This window comes from Acinonyx jubatus, chromosome D1, assembly GCF_027475565.1.
Source record: "Acinonyx jubatus isolate Ajub_Pintada_27869175 chromosome D1, VMU_Ajub_asm_v1.0, whole genome shotgun sequence".
Lineage (NCBI taxonomy): Eukaryota > Metazoa > Chordata > Mammalia > Carnivora > Felidae > Acinonyx > Acinonyx jubatus.
In genome coordinates this window covers 8,132,256-8,154,040 of record NC_069390.1, presented here as the reverse complement: position 1 = coordinate 8,154,040, position 21,785 = coordinate 8,132,256, and the positions used below count along the sequence as shown (strand labels likewise).

General features: G+C 62.3%; 1 protein-coding gene across 1 annotated transcript in view; it reads right to left on the bottom strand.

The window, feature by feature from the left end:
* Positions 1-21,785, bottom strand: part of MACROD1 (mono-ADP ribosylhydrolase 1) — a 140,382-nt gene that overhangs the window by 10,542 nt on the left and 108,055 nt on the right. The window contains 1 exon segment of the mRNA XM_027045304.2: positions 3,712-3,741. Coding sequence (XP_026901105.1) covers positions 3,712-3,741 — 30 coding nt within the window.

The following is a 21,785-nucleotide window of genomic DNA, read 5'->3' as shown; positions in this document are numbered from 1 at the left end:
CCGAGTCCCAAGTCCCCACCGCCACCCACACTCAGAGCCCTGGGAAGGAATGGGTGTGTGTGTGTGGAGGGGGGGGGGGAGTTAGGGGGCTTCCCCAAGACTCACTGTGTTGCCAGAACGAGCCACCTTGGCCTCGGGGCCTGGTGGGGACCCAGCCCCACAATGAACCAGGCCCAAGAGTCCTGGACTCTTTGGGTTAAGTCCTTTTGGCCCCAGGAGCCCCTGGGGCTCTTGCTGAGGGTGGAGGTGTTCACAGACTCCCTTCCCTGCTCCTGAGGGGCTGCGGTCCCCTCCCACCCATAAGCACCCCACATGCGAAAACTGGGCTCACTATACCAAAGCCCTGCCGGCCAAGCCCGGGCCCCCTTTGGAGGGCCTCCTTCTGAGCCAGAGCTGCCCCAGACCGCCCTCCCCCCAACTTATCAGGTGCCTCCCCCCCCCGCCCAGTGCAGGGCTGTTGGACCTGTGTGGCAGCTCAGGGCAGGGCCTGGCATACAGAGGGTGCAACTACCCGCCCCCTAAACTGGCTTAGAAACCCCTAGAACACCGTCCCTGAGGAGAGTGCACTCTAGTGGGGAGACAAGCAATAAGAACAAACATGAAATACACGGACGTTAAAAGGGATCAGTGCTAAGGAAAAAGCCACAGAGCAAGGTGAGAGGGTCAGCACAGTGGGCTGGGGCCTCGGCACAATTTAAACACAGTGGCCAAGGCAGGCCTACCGTGACTGATGCCTGCATGGATGGATGGGGGGCAGGTGGATTGGCAGGTGAGGGGTAGACAGATGGGTGGATGGGGGGGGCAGGTGGATGGGGGGGTAGATGGATAGCTGGATGGGGGAAGGATGGATGAGTGGAGGGGGTAGATGGGTGGGAGGTAAATGGATGAATGGGGAAGGAAGGTGGATGGGTGGAGGGAGTAGATGGGGGGGTAGATGGGTGCGGGGGGATGGGGTTAGATGGCTGGGTAGAGGGGATAGGTGGATGGATGAATGGAGGGTAGATGGATGGGCAGAGGGAATAGATGGAGAGGTGGGGGGGGTAGATGGATGCGGGCAGGTAAATGGGTGGTCATAGGAACGTAGGGAGTGGGTAGAGGACTGAATCCCCGCGGGGCTGGACTCAGGAGAAGAGGGAGAAACTTCCGCTGACGCCATGGGAAGACAGAGGTGGGTCTGGGCAGAGCCAGGGGGGGACCTGGGCTGCCGAGTCCCAGACGACTCGTGCTTGTGGCTCCCACCCAGGCAGTTCCGGGGGGTTGAGGCTGGGTGGGCTGGTGGGCAGTAGAGCTCACAGGTGGCAGGCAGGAGGGTGGGAGACATCGTGTCCCCATCCCAGCCCCAGGCAGGCCCCAGGCCCCTCCCAGCCCCAACCTCGCCCCTCCCACGATCCCCTCCCTGCCACCTCCACCTTGTTCCAATCACATTAGCAGAGTGACAGCCCCAGCGAACACTCACGGCGGCTCCATAAATCTCAGCTGGCGTTAAAAGGCTGGACTCGGGGCTCACTTCCTCCCGGGTCCCGGCCCACCCCATCCATCTCTGCGTCAGTCAGGCAGCGCTTGGGGCCTGCTCCAGCCTCCTCTCCCCCACAATGTTGCAAGAAGGGGAGCTGGAGGACCCCCAATATGCCTCCCCACTCCATCTAGCCAGAACAGGTGCCCTTTGACTCCCAGAGTGAGGTCAGCAGGCCACCTACCAGCCACTCCCTGCCCTGCCTAAAGCCTCGAAGGCAGGCCCCGGCTGCCTTCCTCAGCAAGCGCTCCGCTTAACACATGAGGCTGTCCCTGCCTTTTTATAGTTCATTCATTCATTCACCGACCATTTAATTGAGCACCTACTATATGTGCCAGACCCGGTTCTAGTTGCTGGAGACACAGTGGTGCCCCCCGAGCTTTGTTCTCAGCGGGGAGACAGACGGTAGACAATGACCCTAATATACAAGTGACAAACAGAAGAGCAGGGTGAGGTGAAGGGAGAGGGGGGATACAGGCTGGGGCGGGGACAGACAGCTGCAGTTTCACCTAGAGGTCAGGGTGGGCCTCCCTGACAAGGTGGGGGGCACGGAAACCTTGCGAGAGGCGAAGGGGGCAGCCACAGGCTGGGGAAGAGGGTTCCAGGCAGAGGGAACAGCCTGCACACAGGCCCGAGGCAGGAGCGAGCAGGGAGGCTGGTGCCGAGTGAGGGAGGGCTGGGCAGTGGCAGTGAGCCTGGCAGGTGGCTGGGGCCCCTGGTGGACCTTGACTCTGAGCCAGGTGAGAGCCCTGGCAGAGTTTTGGGCGGGAGAGGGGTGATGGACCTGACTTGGGGTTTAAGAGGCCCACACCTCTTGGTGGTCCTTAGCCTCCCAGAACTGCAGGGCTAAAAATCCAGCTCCCCATGGGGTCGGTGAGGCTCCGGTGTCACCTCTTATCTCTCCTCCGCCTGGCTGGGCTGCGACGGCTCCGATCTTGATCTCCCCCAACGTCCCATGTTCTCCCTCACTCCGGGCCTCCGCCTGTGCTGTTCCCTCTGCCCAGGACACCCTTCCCGATGCTCCCACCCATTCCTCGGGTCCCAGTGTAGGCCCCACCTCCTTCCAGGAGCCCTGCTCCCCCATCGCACGGACCACCCTGTGTAACGGTGGGTGCCTTCATCTGTATCGTGAGCTCAGGGAGGGCACGGACCAGGCCCCTCTGGTCCAGCACCCGGCTCGGGGCCCAGCCTACAGTAGGTGCTCAATCACTGGCCGATGAATAAACAGACGAAGAGGAGGGGTGTCTGAACGGCAGGTGTCAAATCAGCTACGGCCCCCCGAGTTTTCCAAAAGGGACGGGCTTCCGAACAAGGTCCTGGATAGGCCCCCAGCGAAGCCCCTCATTTTGTGAGGCCTCCAGGACAGCTGTGACCTCCACAGGGACAGTGGAGGAGAAGTGGGGGAGGGAGGGAGGGAGGGAAAATCTGTCTGGCCACAAACAGACCCCCCCCCGCCCCCCCATACACACACCCGTCCTGCATCCTGGCCGGTCACCGACAGCTCTTAGCTTTGTTCTTATTTATTCCTGACCTTCGCTGCCCCTTTTATTTTCCCCCCTTTTAAAACCTGGCCCGGGCCCCGCCACTGCTGCCGTAAACACGGCCCCCGGGATTTATCCGACGGCGCATTAACCCCTGCCCCCCAGCTCACCAATCATGCTGCTGCCCGTGTAGACAGCGGGCAGTCCAGCCAGCGGGGGACCGAGGGGCTGGGGGCGAGGGGCTGGAGTGGCCCGCCTGGGCAACGCTGGCCAGGGGAGGCAGGCCTCGGCGGGGGGGGCGGCACAGGGACTGCCCCCACCGTGGCACCTGCTGACCTATATAGCCTGTAGCCCTGGAGGCTGGGCCCACCGTGACCTCCAACCTCTGGCCCACCCGGTTCAGCTGGAACCCCTGCTTCCCGGTGGTGAACCACGGCGAACGCACGAGTCTTTCTGGCGGGGGTGGGGGGGGCTTCGCGGTTGGCAGAGCCCTCCCTGACCCTGTGAGGCCTTGTCCTGGGTGCGGGGCCGCCCTCCGAGGTTATAGCGTGGAGCAGAAACGATCATTTTGCCCTCACAGGTGCGGAGGCTGAAGCCTAAGGGCTGGGCTTTTCCCATCACACCTGCAGCACCCCCCCCCCTCCGGATTCCAGATCCCAGTCCCTCTCAACCCTCAAGTGTCCCTCCCCCGCCCCTTCCAGGCCAGGAAGCACTTACCACCGCCACCTCCTAGCAGGGAGCTGTTGGCTGCAAGAGAGAGAGAGAGAGAGAAAAAAGCCAGTCAGTCGGGGAGTGACAGGTGGGCCAGCAGTTTGGGGGGGGGGGGGGATGGGAGGCTTGTGGCTGGTCCAGGCCCCCGGGGTCTTCAGACTCTGGGCACAGGGTCTTCTCTGAGGGGGGGGCACACAGCACACAGGGGGAGGTGGTGAGGGCCGGGACTTCCTCTCCTGCTGGGGCTCCTAAAGGGCCTGGGGTTTGCAGGGTGGTGGGGTGGGGGGTTCCCCCGAGCCACCAGGGCCCAGCCGCTCACCCTAGAAACAGCCACATGTGGGGTCTGGAGGGACACAAGACCTGTGGCCACACGCATCCTTTTGAATAAAAGGATTCACTGTTTTGACCCAGCATCTCCCAAGGCCCGCCTGTGCCAGGCCTGGTGCAGAGATGAGCCCTGGTCCCTGCCCTTGGAGCTCACAGGCAGCCGGGGCGGGGGGTGGGGGCACAACCTGAGGCCACTAGAAGACACACTATGTTGTCGCAGCTGTGCTAAGTACCGCCCAAGGAACGAGTGTGGTGGGGGGGCTGTGACCCAGGGCTGGGCGCCCCTAACAGACGGCAGTGACCGTGTGCCAGGTAAGGGCCCCATCCTGGGGCGGCACAGTGAGGGCACAGAGCACCAGGCCCGGAGCCAAAGCCGGTTCAGCAGATGGGTGACTCGGGCCACCTCACCCTGTGCCTCAGTTTCCCCCGGGGAAGAACAGACCCATCTCACAGGGCCGGTGTGAAGGTCCAGGAGGACAGAGGGAGCCTCGGCTCCAGCCCCCGCCCCGGACCGGACGCAGACTGGCGGCTGCTGGCGCTGACCCGCCCATCTCGCTCTGCCCGGCCCGCTGACCCCCTCCAGCCTCCCCACGGGGCTGATGCCAGGACGAAGCAAAGCTGGAAGCCTCTCGGCCGGCACGTCGTCGGGGCCACGCGGGTCAGTGGCCCTCACCAGCCGGGGCTCCGGCTCCTGGCCACGCAGCTGCGTGCATGTTAACTGCTGGTGCTAATCAGGGTAAGTGATGGGCGACACAGGGCAGGTGCCGCCCAGGTGGGGAGACCAGCTGTGCCTCGGCCCCTGTGGCCCCGGGGGTCCCGGCTCCCAGCTCCTCCACCCCACCTGCCTTCCGGGGGCCCGGGGCAGCCCCTCTGTAGGAGGGGGACACGGAGCAGAGCCCGGAGTGGGGGCCACTTCCGGGCCGGCCAGGCCGCAGGCCCGGGGTGCCGTGCGGAAGCTGTGGACCCTGCTAAGTGGTGTCGGGCGGCTCTGAGTGGCTGGTCTCCCAGAGCTGACAGCTCTTCGCTTGGGGAATAATTAATTCCACAGCCCGAAAACCCAGGGCTGCGAGTTGCCACGTTACTTGCGAGATTAATACAAGCAGCTAATTAAGATGGAGAGGCGAGGAGAGGCTGGGCGCTCCCAGAGCAGGGCTGGGGGGCTGCGGGGAACGCGTGGGAGGACGGTGGGCGGAGCAGGCAGGGAGGCAGCTGGGAGCCGGAGCTGGAGCCTGGGAGGGGCCGGGCGGGACCCCCAGGCAGCCGTGGGCAGGCCACCGAAGGGCTGGGCTCCCCAAGGCTCCGGACGGGGCTGCTGCCCCAGGAAAGCATCTTCCAATGAGCCGTGGAGGACTGCCTGCCTGCCTGCCTGCCTGCCAGGCACAGACTCGTGGCTCTGCACAAACGGTCCCACTTACTATCATAACAAATGGGAGGTGAGGGTAGCTCCCACTTTAAGGAGGAGGAACCCAAGGCTGGGGGGGCGGGGGTTGGGTTGCCCAGTGGCAGCGTCAGGATCAGAACTGGGTCTGACTCTGTAGTGAAGCCACCAAGCAGGCTGGCCTCAGGGCAGCCTGGTCCAGGCCTGGCCCCCCCCCGAGGATCTCCCCTTGGCTAGGGCTGGGGCTCGCCTCTTCCGGCACAGAGGCCCCTCGGATGGACGCAGTCAGGACCCACCTCCCCCACCCCAAGGGGCAGGCAGAGAGGAGGGCCTGGGTGTGCGGACGGCCCTGCTCTGGAGCCAACAGGCGAGGCCTGGGCATCTCGGGTCGGTCCAGAGCAGTCCCGGCAGCTGTCGGAAGCTGCCCTCCACGGGCCTCCCCCACCTCCCCCCATCACCTCTCTCTCTTAATTAACACCGGCCACAAACGAGCTGGCTCCCGCTCGCAGAGGGCTCGGTGCCCAATGGGTTGGCAGTAAGCCTCGAAGGGGCGGGAGGGGAAGGGGCGCCGACCTGCCGTTCTGCCCACCTTCCGGGAGGGGCCGACCCCCGCCTGCCGGGCATCCCCTGAGCCCCACCGTGTGTAGGTCTGCCTAGGTCAGGGGGCTGGGGCCAACTGGTCCGATGCATCCAGGGGCTGAGGAGGGAGGCGGGCCAGGGGCAGAAAGGATTTCTGCCCTTCCCTGCCCTCACGCTACCCCTCAAGCAGGGCACTCCCCCAGACCCCATTCCACCCTCTGCCTGCTCCACACCTTCTCAGGCCCAGGGCATGTCCTCTGGGGGACCCTGCCCCAGCACTTGTGTCCAGAGTGGCTCCCGAGCTCCCAGTCCTAGGTGGGGTGGGGCACGCAAATGCCCTGGCAGGTGAGGGAGGTATAAGATCTGCTGAAGCCTGAGGCTGGGAGGGCTTCCCAGAGGAGGTGGCATGTGAGCTGAGGCTTGAAAAGAAAAGGCATGCAGGGAGGGGCGAGGGCGAGCTCTGTGCAAGGGCCTGATGGGTCTGAGCATTCCCCTGGGCAGGATGACCAGCCTGGGGCTCTATGTGCTGGGGCAGCGCGAGGTTGACTCTGCCTGACTCCCAGCAGGCGGGAGCCAGGGGCCAGGATGGGACTGAGCCAGAGCGGCGGAGCTGGGAGCTGAGGGGGGCGGCGGGGGGCAGAGTGGAGGCTCCGGGGCACACAGACACCCCTTCCTCTTCTGGTTGCCCCCACTACCCACCCCTCCTGCCCCTGCCAGGCAGCACCTTGTTAAAAGAGCGGCCCCCCACTCGGAGGGCTGCGCAGGGCCGAGCGGGCGGGCGTGTGCCTGCATCCCATAATACTTCCGGCGACCCATGAAAATGTAATTTCTTTCAAAATCAGAAGAGTAAATGAACTTTGAGTTAGAAAATATTTTTAGTATGTAATGTTAATACGTTCTGTCTTTATGCCAACAAACTCATAAAATCAACTTCTAACATACATCTTTTTATGTTTGTTATTAATCGTCCTGTGTATTGAGGTGATCCTGTCTAATATATGTATATACTTTTAATTTTTTTTTCATGTGTATTTATTTTTGAGAGAGAGAGACAGAGCGTGAGCAGGGAGAGAGAGAGGGAGACACAGAATCGGAAGCAGGCTCCAGGCTCTGAGCTGTCAGCGCAGAGCCCGACATGGGGCTCGAACTCATGAACTGCAAATCATGACCTGAGCCTGTGGACGCTGGACTGACTGAGCCACCCAGGCGCCCTGCTGTCTAATATATTTTTATAGGGAGAGGGCCCACAACAGCTGGGGCCTGGGCCGGGTAAGCTCCTACTCCTTTAACCCTTACCCCGTGTGGAAGCTGTGTCACCAACCCGTTCTACAGATGAGAGAGCGGAGCCATAGAGAACAGTCTTCTCACAAGGCAAACCTGAGCATCTTCTGTTTTACGCCCAGTTTCCTGATGCAACCCTCCCAAAGCTCCCCTTTGCTCTCAGGATACGGAACTGACCCCTAGGGGTGCCTGGCTGGCTCAAGTCAGTAGAACATGGGGCTCTTGATCTACTGGTCATGAGTTCGAGCCCCACATTGCGGGTAGAGTTTACTTAATACCAAACAAACAAAACACCCGGCCCCTTGGATGGGGCCCAGTGGCTCCTCCCCTCTTCCCCTTCCTCTTTCCTCTCCCCCTCCCCCTCAGACACACTCCGGGCCCTCAAACTTGCTTCATTTTCTCCAGCCCCAGGGCCTTTGCATGGGCTGGGACTTCAACATCCCCCACCCAGAGAGCCAGCCTCGAAGGGCAGGCCCAGCTACCGGAGGGCTCCTGGGGGCCATAAATCACTGCCTCCAGCATCCTTACCTCCTAGGTCAGTGCCTGCTACTCCGTCACCCAGTGCTGTGAGTGTCATTCACACTTGTCCCCAGCTCCCCGCACAGAGCCCGGTGCACAGGAGGTGACCGTCAACAATTTACTGTACGGCCACCCGCGGGTCTGCTGGGCTCTGCAGCCCAGGCTCTCGTCCACCAGGACTTGCAAAAGAGCCTACCCTAGGCACCCCCGGGGGCCAGGACCTGGGGTGCGGGGTGTGCAGGTGACAGGGTTGGTCCAAGGGCAGTGACAGGAGGCCACGAAGAGCTGCTCGGGCTCTTCCCTGACAAATCCTCCGGCCCAGGGTGTGGGAGGCGAGGGGGCACTGAGCGGGGGCTGGGCTGCCAGAGAGGAGACTCGGTGACCCGAGGAAAGCGCTGAGCAGGTTACTGGGCCAGGGAGAGGCCGGGTGAGCGGGCACAGCGGTGACTTTGAGGCAGTCACAGCCCCTCCGTGTGCTGAGGCTGCTGCTGTTGCTTCCATGTGCTTCAAATGCCTGAGAGGCCGCCAGCCAGGCTTGGGGAGGTGGGGGCTGCTCCCCTCAACCCCCCAGCCCCTCAGCCTGGCCCACCCCCCTCCACCCTCCCTCAGAAGGCTGGATCTTAGCTTTCTAGCATTTGACAAACACACATCCGGCCCCTACTATGTGCCGGGCTCCGGGACACAGCCGGGCAAGGCGCTGTGGCCACGGAGCTCATTATCTAGCACGCAGAACAAGAATAAACTTGAACAAGGATTACCATTTGTGTCAGAGGTGGGAGAGAATGGCTGGCCCCAGCGGTGGGGGGGAGGGGGTGACCTGGAAGGAGTCAAGGAAATGCAGAACATAGGGAGCCAGCTGCGAGGGGCAGCAGAAGGCCTGTGCAAAGGCCCGGGGGCCGTGGGAGGAGGTCACACTAGCTGAAGCAGAGTGAGTGGGGAAGAGAAGTAGGAGAGAAGGTCAGAGTCTGTGGAGGCAAGAGCAGCTCAAGGCGGACAAAAAGGGGACCCGCTGGCTCCTGCCTGGTGCAGGGGATCCCTCCCGGGCCTGGAGAGGGAGGAGACCCTCCCCCAACGCCTGTGCGGCTCCCATCACTACTGTTCCATTGCAGCCACCCCATGCCTGGCCGAGCCCCCGCTATCGCCAGCACCCCAGCGTCTCGCACATCGCCTGGTACCTGCGAGGCGACCACTGACCGACTGGCAGCCTAGTCCTGCCAGGAGGCTTAGGGGAGTGGCCTTTGTCCTTGGGACAGCAGCGCCATTGGCTGCCCCCACTTCCCGCAGGCCTGCGGTGGGTATCTGTGTTACTCGAGGGTGAGCTGTTTAAAACATGCTTTAGATTAGAAATGTCCCACAGATGGAATAAAGTGTGACATGTGCTGAATTTTTGAAGATAAAACAAGAGACTTCAAAGGCATCTCAAGCTGTGAAAGCAGTTGCCGTGTTTGACAGACTCTGTCCCCCAGGCCAAGGTCACTGTCCTCCGAGGTGGGGCTGCCTCAGGGGGTGGGGGATGTGAGGCTTCCTGGACATTCCCAGGGCTGGGGGTGGGGAGCAGGGGCCTCACGGCGGGGGGACAAGGGGGCTCACATTTATCAGGACCACTTGCAGACTTTATCATTTAACCTATGTGTGCATGTGGACACACATCCCTTCCCGCCCTATTTACAGATGGGGAAACTGAGGCACAGGGAGGCAAAGTGATTTGTCCAAGGCCACCGCCCTTAGCAGGAGGAGACCCGCCCAGGTGCTTTGCAAGTCCTGGTCCCGAAACCCTCAGCTGCGATCTTGGGCCAGCCCCCCGGGGCCTCGGTTTCCTCATGTGTGGGTGGGGGAGGCCAGCTAACTGAGGCCCTTGTGGGGCATAGATGATACAGTTTAAAATGCCTGTAAAACTGTTTACGGCATCAGGGTTTCACGGTGGCAGCGGGTGGGGGCGTCGGGGTCCCCGGTCAGCCAGGGAGAAGGGTGTCTGCCTGATGACAGGTACATCGATACTCTCAACAGCAGCTTCTTTCTATCAAGGTTTGCTCACCAGCTTCTTGGGGAGAGCCATGGGGACCTTCCAGGCTGCGTGGCTCCATTTTACACGTGGGGGAACTGAGGCTCAGAAAGCGTGTGGCCCGAGGCGGGAGCCGGGGCCACTAAGCACCCCACTGAGCCAGATCTGGCTTGTCTGCCTTCAGGATTGAGTTCCCACTCCATCTTCTCTGAGCAGAACCCTGTGATTCCCTAAATCTGTTGGGAGCCATACCCAGCTGGGCTCCCCTTCTGGGGTCTCCCTCTCCCACTGGTCCTGTGTCAGGCTCCCTTCACCACCAAGGTCTCCTGAATCTTGGATCAGCCTCCTTCAGTCCTCCCCACACCTCCTGGCTCCCATCCCGCTCGCTCGATAGCCCCACCCTTCCGTCTACCCCAGGAGGCCCTCCCCAACACCTCTGCCTACAAAAGCCACCCACTCTGCCATTTTAGCTCAGAGCAGGTGCCCTGGCTGTGGTTCCCGCCGGCCTGGGCCTTCCCTTCGCCTCCTCCTGCCTGGGTTTCTTGGGCTCTGCCCCTGGAGACCCAACCTCCCAGCCACCCACGCCCAAGCTGGACCCCAGACCCTTGGACCCCCAGTCCCCCTCGACACCCACTCTCCAAGACCCATCCCCAGGCGACTTCCACTTATTGGTATTTCGTTATACAAGAAATTCATGTTGATTGCCCCAAATTGGATCATATACATAAACAAAAAGCGAAAGAAAGTGAGTCACCCAGCCCCTGTCCCTATTCTCCTGCAGGACCTCTTTAAACAAAAACCAAAAAAAAAAAAAAAAAAAAAAATGGTTAATAACGCATGTATCGAGCAAATTCTCTGTGCCAGGCACCGGGCCAAATATTTCCAGTGGAGTCTTTCAATCCCTCCCTCCCCGGAGAGCCTAAGGAGAGGGTACTATGATTTTTCCCACTTTACAGATGAGGAAATAGAGTCTCGGCCAGGTTGCGGGACTTGCCCAAGGTCACGCCCCTGGGAAGCGGGGGGTTGCCGGGGTTTGAACCAGGCAGTCTTGATTTCGGAGGGACCGCTGCGGAGGGCGGCAGGGCCCTGGGACCCCAGCCGCCTGGGCCTCCCCTCCCCCCAGGAGCCAGGGGGCCGGCGCTCGCAGCCGCACCATTAGCATAACCATGAGCATCCCTGAAACCCAATTACCAGGAGACGCTTGGGCCCCAGCCAGCCGGGTGCAGTCTCCATCTTTGCAGGAATGAGGGGCCGGGGCGGAGGGAGCCCTGGCGCATAGGAGAACAGTTGGCGGGGGGGGGAAAATGTCCCGGGTGGGGACGCAGTCGGAGGCCCCTCCTCCACGGCTGGGATCCGCGTGAGTAGGTAGCCTTGACCCCTCTGCTCATCTCCAGCTGCACAGGCCTCGGGGTCACAGGTTCCTCCACCCCCAGCTTGCTGGGTGACCCCAGGCAGCCCCTAGCCCTCTCTGAACCTCAGTTTTCTTCCCGAAAGGAGAAAACCAGGCTCCATTCGAGCAGACCACAAACCGTGGGTTTGGAAGCGAAAAGAGTGTTGACCCGAACAGCCCGGTGGGCTGGGGCTCCATTCCTAACATCCCCACGGGGCCCAGTCACTGCCTCCTCCTCCTTGGGCGCCTCCTCTGCTGCCCGTCACCCTCCGGTCCATCCTCTCCCCGGCAACTGATCCTTTTTTTTACCACTTCGGGGGCACGAAAGCCATGCGGGCACGTTGCCCGGGGCCCATGCGCGGGCACGCTCCCGCGCGGGCACACGGCCCACCCACCACCCAGCCCAACACATACGGGTCACAGAAGAGTTGACGCCCTCCCCCCACCCACACCGGAAGGCACTGCCCTGAATCTGACCTGCCTTTTCTTTCGAGGTGTACTTTGTAGGCCCCTCAACCACGTATTACCTGCGTCTGTGTGCCCGGGTTTTGTAGAAACAGTAGAGCCGCTGGGACCAGCTGCCACGGTTCACGGCCATGCTTGGGAGATTCATCCAGACCGGCGCAGGCCGTGCTGGCTGGTCCGTTTCCACCGCTGTGTAATATGCCAGCCTGGGGCTGTGCCGCCCCCATCCACCCCTCCCCCCCTGCCCAACAGTCCAGCGCGCCCAGTTTTGTTTCTGGAAATCAGCGGCACGTACCACCTTGCCCGCACCCCGGATGTACACGTGCTGCAAGTTCTCTCGGGTGTCCGCCCGCCTGGGAGCGGGACCGTGGGGGCTGCGGTATTACGCACAGCTTTAACTTTACTAGTTATCGCCAAATTGCTCTGCAAAGTGGTTGTTCGGAGGATCGTTTTAAAATATAAATTAGATCGTGTCACTTTCCTGCTTAAAACTCTTAAATAGCTTCCTATTACACTTAGAATAAAATCCATGTTCCTCTCCGTGAAGGCACAGCAGCATCCCACACTCTGCTCTCTGCTCCCTCCCCTTCCCCCCTCCCCCCCCCCCCCCCCCCCAGTCTCCTGGCCTCTTTTCGCTTCCTTGAATAGTTCTGGTTCTTTTATGCCCCAGGGCCTTTGCGTATACCACTCCCTCTCCCTCTGCCGCCTAGCACACTCTTCCAGCTCTTTCCAGACCGGCTCCTTCTCATCTTTCAGGTCTCAGGGAAAATGTCACCTCCTCTACGAGGCTTCCTCTGACCACCCAACTGAAATGTCTCCCACCCTGTTCCTCTTACCGCCTCGTTTATATCCTTTGGAGACCACACCCTGGAGGCTTCCTCTGACCACCCAACTGAAATGTCTCCCACCCTGTTCCTCTTACCGCCTCGTTTATATCCTTTGGAGACCACACCTTGGTCCCCACACCTTGGTCCCGTAATGATCTTGTCTTCAAATTCGCCTCGTTTATATCCTTTGGAGACCACACCTTGGTCCCCACACCTTGGTCCCGTAATGATCTTGTCTTCAAATTCGTTTACTGGTTTTATTACCAGCATGGCAGCCTATGGGAGGGAACCTAGTCTGCCTTGACCATTCCTGTACCCCAGAAGCCAGCACAGGCTTGGAACCAAACAGCTACTCTTAGGGCCTGCCATTCATTCATTCAACGGACATTGATTTGCCCCCTGGTCACAACGTCTGGAGGAATGAATGAGCTCCGTGAATTAGGGAGGGTGAGCTGTAGGGGGAGGCCAAGTTGAGGCCAGAGGGTCAGCCAGACCCAGGGGGTTGTGACTCATCTCCCGTGGTGGGGAGCCATGGTGGTGGGGAGCCATGGCAGGTGCCGGAGCAGGAGCAGCAGGGTCGGGATTGCACTTCAGAAAGACCCTCCTCAGAGCTGAAGATTGAAGGGGGTGGACTTGGAGGCAGGAGTGGGTAGGGGTTGGGGGAGGATGGCGGTGGCCGAGGATGGGCTGACAGAGGGCCAGGAGAGGTAATGCTGAACACACAGGGACCAATTAGAGGACTGTGGGAGACAGGATTGGATCCGGCATGGGATCGGCCTCCAAACGTGGTCAATGGAAGGAGCACTTTGTGTGTGAGGAAACAGTGGGGGCTCCAGGCACCCCCCACCCCGACCCCCTCGCCTAATCGCTGCAGGAAGCTGGGAGGGAGCTCTCCCCGTGATTGCAGAGAGGGTAGCAGAAATCCAGAGGCTCCTCCTTAGACACCCGTGAGGCCCCCTTGGCCTAGCCCGGCCCCTCCATGTACAGACGGAAAACTGAGGCCCTAGAAGGAAAGGACCCAGAAGAAGACCGCACAGCTGAATCCTCACCCTTGTGACTCTTGGGATATTAGGTGCTGGACGGAGGCCACTCCTTTCTCAGAAGAGACTCAGCCGCCACTTGCTGCACAGAGAATTGAAGTCAGACACCGGAAGGGACTTCCTCAGAAACTTTCCCCTGGTCAGGCCCACCTCCTCTAACATCTTCGACTCTCGGGACACAGGGCTGGGGAGGGAGCTCATTCAAGGTCACTCAGCCAACAGGAGGCAGTTCTGTCTGACTCTAAAACTAGTGCTCTTTGTTAGGGGTGCCAGGAGGCCAATGGGCAGGGCCAGGTGGGGAGGGGGTGAGGGGTCCTAGTTCCCTCCCATTCCAGACCCTGAGGGCCCGGGAGCCCAGGGCGGCCCCCTGTCCTGCAGGCCTCGAGGTGGCCATCTCCCCACTCCCAGGCCGTGTCCTTGGGGACACGGTAGGATGGCAACCTGGTTCCTGCCCTGGCTGCCTCAGGTCCCCCCCTGAGCCGAGCACCCGTCCTCTCCGTCCTCCTTCCTGCTCTCCCAGCTGGGGCTCCACTCCCAGGAGGGAGGAAAGGGAGGGAAGGGGAGGAGGCTGGCACAGCAGCCATTGGTATGCGAGGCCGAGCCTCAGCCCCTCCAAGGCCCAGCCTTTCGGCTCAGCTCTTTAAGAATCCCTCCTCGCAGCGTGGTGGTTGCTGGGCAACCCCCCCCCCAGAGGCTGGCGCCCTCCCCCTCCCCCCCCCCGCCCCCTCCCCCCTTCTGGCTCCTCCTAGCGGCCTGGTCTCAGCAGCATACTTAGCTCAGAACCTGTCAGGCCTGGCTGCACCTGTGCATGGCAGGTGTTGGGGGGGGGCTTGAGTGACCCCATCCAGACCCAGCCCTGGACCACCAGCACTCGGCGTGGGGGAGACCCCGAGCTCAGGACACCCTATCCGCACACTCCCACCGGCACCCCCCTTACTATCTTCAGTGGCTCGAACTGCCCAGAGGTGTTGGAGCCTGTTGGAGGGGGGGAGAGGGCCCAAGGGGGAGGGGCCAAGAGCTCTCTGAGTCCCTGAGGAGGTGGTCTGTGGGGACAGTAGGCCTCGGGAGCCCCTGGGCGGTGGAGTAGACACAGGAAGTACACTTGGACTGGGCCCCGGGGCGGGGGGAGGGGGGAGGGGGGGAGGGGGGAGGGGCGGTGGGAGAAGGAGAGGTGGAGCAGAGTTCAGGGCTCTGGAGGGGGTCACGAGAGGCACGGCGACGGGGTGGGGGTGTCACTGGAGGTAGGGGGCTCCCAGCAAGAGTCTCTGAGGCTCGAATCTCAAAACCCTAGGTGGGGGTAATCTCCGCCTCCATTCTCCACCTTGCCCTTTTCCCTCCCAGGGCCCTCGGGCTCCCCCAGAGGGGGGGATGCGCCCTTCCTTTGCCCCCGCAACTTCCTTCCAGATCAGGCCTGCACCTCTGGCCTCACCCCTGCTTCCCCCCTCCACAACACTCTGCCGCCACCACCACCCGCCCCAAGACGCCACGGCACATGTTGTCCCCTCCACCTGGACGTCCTTTAAGACACAATTCCCTTCTTTCCTGAACTTGGGATGTGTGTAACAGGTGAATGATGGCCAGAGTCAAGAAATGCTCCAATCACCATAAAAAGCATTACCTCTGCTGGGAATAATGTCTGGGGAGGGAGGGAGGGAGGGAGGGAGGCAGCCCCGGGTGTCTGGCAGAGATGAAGGGTGGGGGGCGGTGATGTCATTTGTGGGGAGAAGAGGAGGCTCCCAAGGGAGAGCAGCCTCATCAGAGACAAGCTTCCTGAGTCCTGCCAGGGGTGGGGAGGGTGGGCTGGCTCGCGACCCTTGTCCCCTCTGCCCAGATGGCTGGCAGTGTGTCTGGCCCCCTTCCGAACCCCTGGAACCATCAACTTGGGGCCGTTCCCAGTTTTAGGAATCACCGTTGGCCTTGGACCGCTCTGTCGCCTTTGCCTTGCAGGGCTGTTTTAGCCTGATGCTTTTTTAATGTTGTATTCATTCGTTCATTCATTCATTTAGCAGCACCTGATTGCTCTCCACACAGGCAGGCAGGTGCTGGGGACACTCAGGGACCGTGGCTGGCCCAGGCTGTGCCCTCAAGTTGCTCACAGTCTGCTGGGGAAGACAGATGCTAACAAAACCCACCTCTCCGAACGTGGTCAGCAGAGAAGCTGAGTGGGTGCGTTCCTGCCCTGGCCGGAGGCTTCCCCATTTCCTTGGCCTCACCTGTCCCCATTGCTGTCCTCAGGTGTTGCTGGCTTTGTCCTACCTGGCTTTGTCCGTGCCCACTGCCTGGAGCCCCTTCTCAGGGACCTTCTTCAAGGGCTGGGGGTTTGTTCCTTTGCTCTCCCTGGATTTCTGCACCGGGGCACCCCATTACTCCTGTACATACGGGGCGAAGCCCCAACCCTCTGTGCCGTGCAGGCTGGAAAGGTTTAGGGCACAGTAGTGGGACGGGGACTCTGGGGATGTCAGGACATGGATCAGAGAAGCCAGAGACGCTGACAGGACTTTCTGGTGACAGCTGGCACGTTCAGCCAGGTGTGCACAGCCAGCCTACCCGCAAACCACAGGCCTGTGATTCATGGAGACATCGCAGGGAGCACTGGGGCGTCACCGGGGGGAGGGGGCACGGTCTGGGAGACAGGCGGGACAGGTTTCCAGTGACTGTGATTCTCTGGCCCCCCCACTCAGGTGCTCCCAGACCCAGAGCATCGTGGCGATCTGGGAGGACAGCGATCTGTAAGACCAAGAAGCCAGTGATGGGGCAGAAAGTCCCTCAGGAGGCCCTCTTGGGTGGGGGCTGGAGGTCCAGCCCTCCCTGAAGACGCTGCTCAAGCTGTGGCCTGTGGGGGAAGCTGAGCCTCTGTCTGTCAAGGGGCTGGCTGACGTCCAAGGTCATGTCTTCCGAACATCTGCTCTCTGCTCTTTCAGAGTGCTGATCCCTGACCAGTACCTCCGGGGGTCTTTATTCCTGGACACCCAGGACAAAGCCTGGGGCTAAGGGGTCCCGGGGAATGTCCACTGACTATCCAATGGGGCTTCTCCCAAGAGTCCGGTCAACCTTCCTCTGCCCCCAGCCCAGAACAGGCTCAAACAGGGCCAAGGGTGGTATACATCCTTGGGTGACAAAGTCTAACCATGGTGAGTCCTGTTGCCACAGCTTGGAAGTACACAAAGCACTCTCCCCTCGGGACTTCGGCAGACTCTCGCATTAGCCCTAGGAGGTCTGTGGTGGCCCCATTAAGATAAGAAGACTGAGGAGCAGCGATAATGCCCAGGGTCACCAGCGGGTGGGTGGCGAGGTGGTGAGCAGAATCCAGGTCTGGGGACTCCTGAGAGAATCGGCAGGTAGCGGGAGGCAGAGGTGTTTCTGGCAGGGCCAGGGTGACCTTGGCTGCCCAGTGGTAGGACCCGCCCCACCTGGCTGCCGGATGCTGCCCGCTGCCTGGGTTATTGCCGTCCTGGGAGTAGGGGAGCTGGGGCTTGGTGAGCCCAAGGTTGAAGCCACAAATCGTCCCTGGGTGACTTGTGCTGCCTCCTGCTGAGCGCATGTCTGAGAGCGCCTGGTTCCAAGCAAGTTCAGTCCTCCTGGGCCAGGGGCCCATTGCCTTCACCGCCGACCGGACCGACCGTGCTCTCAAGGAGCCCCACAGCACACAGGAGCTCAGGAAGTGTTTGTTGAATGAACGAGTGATCCTTCTGAATCTCATAACTGATGGCGCCCCTGCTGTACTTACACTCCCTCCCTGGCACCCTATTCCTTTCGAGATAAAGGCCAGCCCCTCCTGCCGCCTCCCCCCCCCCCGCCCCCGGCTTGTTCAGAGCTCTGCACCCCCAGGCCTGGCAGACATCAGTCACATCATCTTCCACCATGGCCCCCTGACTCCTCTCCCCAGCTCCAAGCAAGAACTCCTGATCTCCAAAGCCTGGGCCCTTTCACGTCACAGCCCCTGGGAACGAGGTGGAATGAGCTTCTGGTGTCTGCCCAGAACCTTCCTCCTGACCCTCCATGACCTAGCTGGAGAGCCACCTCCTCTGGGAAGCTGGCCTTGGGTGCCGCAGCTGACTTGGCCCCTGGTGTTGCGGGGTCACGTGGTCATGATGTCTGTTTCAGCGAGATCCTGCTAAGCCATAAACCGTCCAGCGTTGCCAGGGTAGGGGCCAGCAGGGCCTGATGCGCTTTGGGTCTCTGGTGCCCAAAGAGTGCCCAGCACACAAGGGGCCTCCATAAGTAGTCCCTGAGCCGGGTACAGCCTCCAGGCATGGCTGAGCAAGTTATGGCGCGTCAGCTCGGTAAGACTAGCATGCAGCCATTAAAACCACAATCATGAACATGATATTTTGATACCCAAGTGCGACACAGAGAGCTAGAGCCATACCATCCATTCCACTCCGAGGCACTGAGTGGTAAGGGGTCCCTCCTACAAAGGGAATTCGTTTAGAAGAGGAGGAAGACGCGGCACATAATTCCTGAGCAACACGCTAAGCGCCTCGATGGAGGCATGACGGAGCCCCAGGGCTCCACGTCCGTCTGGGGGTCTGGGGAGGCGGAACGGAAACCACAGCTCTGTACAGATTACAGCCGACTGCATGGACAAGCCTGGAAGGGAGCAGAGGAATAGGGCTGTTGACGCCACAGGGCGGTGGCATTGTGGGTGATTTTTCTTTCCTTTATTGTTGGTTTAATGTTGTTTGGGCAATAAATAAAAATTGGGAGAAAAAAATAGCTGTTTGGTGAATTGAGTAGAAAGCAGTGGAAAGAAGAGAGGGAGTTAAGGGGAGGGAAATGAGAAGGGAGAGGTGAGGAGGGAGAGGCCAGAAGGGCAGAGGCAGGGATGCCCACCTGAGGACAGAAGTGGCGGTCTCAGGCAAGGCCTCCTCTGCTCCTGGGCTGGGGGCAAGAGGGATGGGAGAGCATTGGAGGCGGGGGGAGGGGGGGTGGAGGGAGAGAAGGGCTCGATCTCTTACAGAGATCTTCCCCCAGGGAGAATCTGGGAGGACATCCCAGAGGAGGGGTGGCCTGACTAGTCCTTGAAGGACAGCAAAGAAAAGAGTGTGATGGGCAGGCCTGGAATTGGGTGGGAGACAGGGTGATGGGTTTTGGGGGAGGGGGTCCCAGCCAGGTTGTGGGGAGTCCCGGTGTGGAAATGCGAGCAGTGGGGCCTTGGGGGAGGGGGTGTCTGGGCAGAGGCAGGGACTCACTCAGAGCAACCCTCCAGGGAAGTGGATGGCAGAACAGGGTGACTGAGCTCAGGGACAAGGTCTGACCAGGCCCGAGGCTGGGTGGACAGAGTTCCTTAGTAGCCTACAGAATGCCAAGAGCCCTGGGACTTTCCAGACTAAGAGGCGGGAGGTCTGGTCCACCACACCCGCCCACCAGACTCCACACACAACAGGTGCAGACATTTCCTGAGTCCCTAATGAGTGCCGGGCACTGTCCTCCTCACCTTCCCATTCCAGGTCTCCTTCAAGCCTCACAGAACCTCTCGGAGGTAGGCTGTTAATGCCCCCATTTTACAACAGAGGACACTGAGGCTTGGGGAGGTTAAGGAACTTGCTCAAGGTCACAAATGGCCAGGGGAGGGGCAGGGCGGGGCTGGGATCACACTGGGGCATTGCCCCACTTGGGCAGCTGGGTGGAGCATCCCACGGGGGAAGGACCCGGTGTTTAGAGAAGGCAAGTGAGGGGGTCCCCGTGGGGAAGGGGCACCAGGCAGGGAGGAAGCGGATACCTCGGTGTGAAGAATAGCCAGCAGGCAGGTACCTGTTTGTGAATGAATGCACGACAGATGAATGAATGAATGAATGAATGGATGGATGGATGGATGGATGGATGGTTGGAACCATGGATGAATGAGTGGGTGCAGGGAGGAGGGGTGTCAGGGGAGGCGGCGCGTGAGGGAGTACCCCTTTCTCCCCCCCCCCCCTCCCCGGAGCTGGAGGCTGGTCTTGGAAACCTCCCTCCTCGCCCCGGGTGGGCTAGCTCCCCAACCTCCTCCCACCCACCCCCACTCCCCGCCCCCAGCCATTTAGCCGAGGGCAGGGGAGGAGGACGCGGCGGCCCTTTCTCCCGGGCTGGGCCCGAGTCCCCGCGCGGCGGCGTAGCCTCCCGCGCCGGGTCCCGCTGGCCAGTGCGCAGCGCGGCGCCCCCGCCCCCGTCGCCTCCTCCCCGCCCTCCCCCCCCCACGCCTGCTGCCTTCCCCCCTCCTCCCCTCCCTCCCCGCTCCGCGCTTGCACGCACGGCCCCCGCCGCCGCCGCCGCCGCCGCCGCTGCCGCCGCCGCGAGGGGAGAGGCGGCCGCACAGCCTAGTCTCCCGCGCCCTGCTCGCCGCCGTCACTCGCGCAAGCACGGCCGCCGGCCCTCGCCCCGCCGAGCGCACCCACCCGGGCACACGCACCCCGGCCGCCGGGCGCACCTCGCGCACGCCCCCCGCGGCTCCGCCGGGCGCCCGAGCTGGGCAGATGCGCCGCCGCGCGCCCCCCGCCCCGGGCCCGCCACCGCGCTCCGCCGCGCGCCGGGGGCTCCTCTCCCGAGCCCCGCTGGGCGCCCTCCGGCTCCGGTTCCCGCCCGCTCCTTGGAATAACCCCTGAGGCTCCAGCCGTCGCCGCAAAGTTTCCCGAGGAGACCCGCCTCCCCGGCCGCTGCGCAGGTAAGGAAGGATGCGTGGGGCGGGGGCCGGGGTCCGCGCGTGCGGGACGGGGCGCCGGGACCAGCGGGGCGGGGGCCGGGAGTGCGCGGAGACGCTGCGGGCTCGGGCCACCCCGCTTTGCCCGGGCGCCGCGGGGGCCGCGCAGCCTTTGGGATTTGGGGTGGGGGGGTGGCCCCCGAGTCGATAGCCGAGCGCCGGCGGCGCTTGGCCCCGCCGCGGGGAGGAGCGGGGTGCGCGGCCGGCGGCTCCACTCTCCCGAGCAGAGGCTGGAAAGGGCGGGGGCTTGATCCGAGCCCCCGCCCGAGCCCTCGCTGCGCCCCCAGGGAGGCGGCCCGGCTCGCGGGGTGGGGGGGGGGGGGGCGCCGGGCTGGGCTGGCCGGTTCTGGCCCTGGCCCGGCACCCAGGAACCGGAGGGCTTGGGGCGCGCGGAGAGAGGCAGCCGGCCGGCCCGGGCGCCTCGCTCCCGTTCCCACCAGCCGCGTGAGTCACGGTTGGAGCGAGGTTTTATTTTTAAAACGACTTCAAGGGGGGCATAGGCAGCCTCCAACTTCCCTCCCTATGCACGCTGTGGACTGTCAGCCCTGTGTGGGGCCAGGGGCCTGGGCGGTGCACCTGGCCGATGGAACGGGGAGGGGGGGCACCCGGGCTAGAGGGGGGGGGGCAGAGGGGTGCCCCCCAACCGAGCAGGTTGTCGGGCGCGGCCCCTCCTCTCCGGGGCTGGAGGCCCAGGGGCAGAAGGTGGGAAACGTTATTGCCCAGCTGCAGGGAACGGGGCGGATCTGAGCTGTCCTAGGTGGAGAAAGTTGTGAAGCTGGGACATCAGGGGGCTGCCCCAGGCTTCCCAAGCCCGCGAGCTGTGGGGCTCTCTAGGGTGTGTGGTTTTAAGAGAATACAGCCCAGCTGAGGTATGCCAGGCCCCTGAGGTGGTGGTCGGAGCCAGAGCCCTGATGTGAATGAATAAAGCTGAGGCTGGGGGCAGAGGGTGGGGGTGGCCCGGTCCTTCCCTCCCCTGCCCTGCCCCACCCTGGCCCCTGCATCCTCAGCCCCTCCTGTCTCCCACTCCAGGTGGCTTAGGAATTGGGGAGAGGGCTGCCTGTTGGGGGCACAGAGCCCCCACAGGATGCAGGTTGCCACCGGCAGAGGGATGTGGGTTGGGGCATGCTTCTCTCTGCCCAGCAGCCGTGGAGAAGGTGGCCACACTCAGGGGCTCCAGGCTCAGGTTTCTGGAGTGAAAGCCAACTACATCTCTCCCTGCCAACTCCGGGAGGAGAGGCGCAAACATCACCTGTCAGCTGGTGCCGACTCCGTGGGCGACCGTTCAGGGCTTCCTCGGAGGTTTAAAATGGAAACGGCCTGAGCTGCCAGGGCCAGTGCCCGGGAGGGGACGCTGCCCAGCTGGGCGGGCAGTGAAGCGGCCCTGGTAGTTTTGAGGGGCAGGAGGAGCCAAGGGGCTGTCGCATCCCGGCTGAAGGGCCAGCCGTGGGCAGGCTTGAGAGTAGGGGAGGCGTGTGTGTCCGGGCGAGATACCTGTGCGCCCCTGGCCCCCTGATCTCGCGGAAACACACAGACTGGACACTTCCGTAGGAAGCCTCCCCAGCATGAGTTCCAGCCAGGAACACCCCAGGGCTGCTG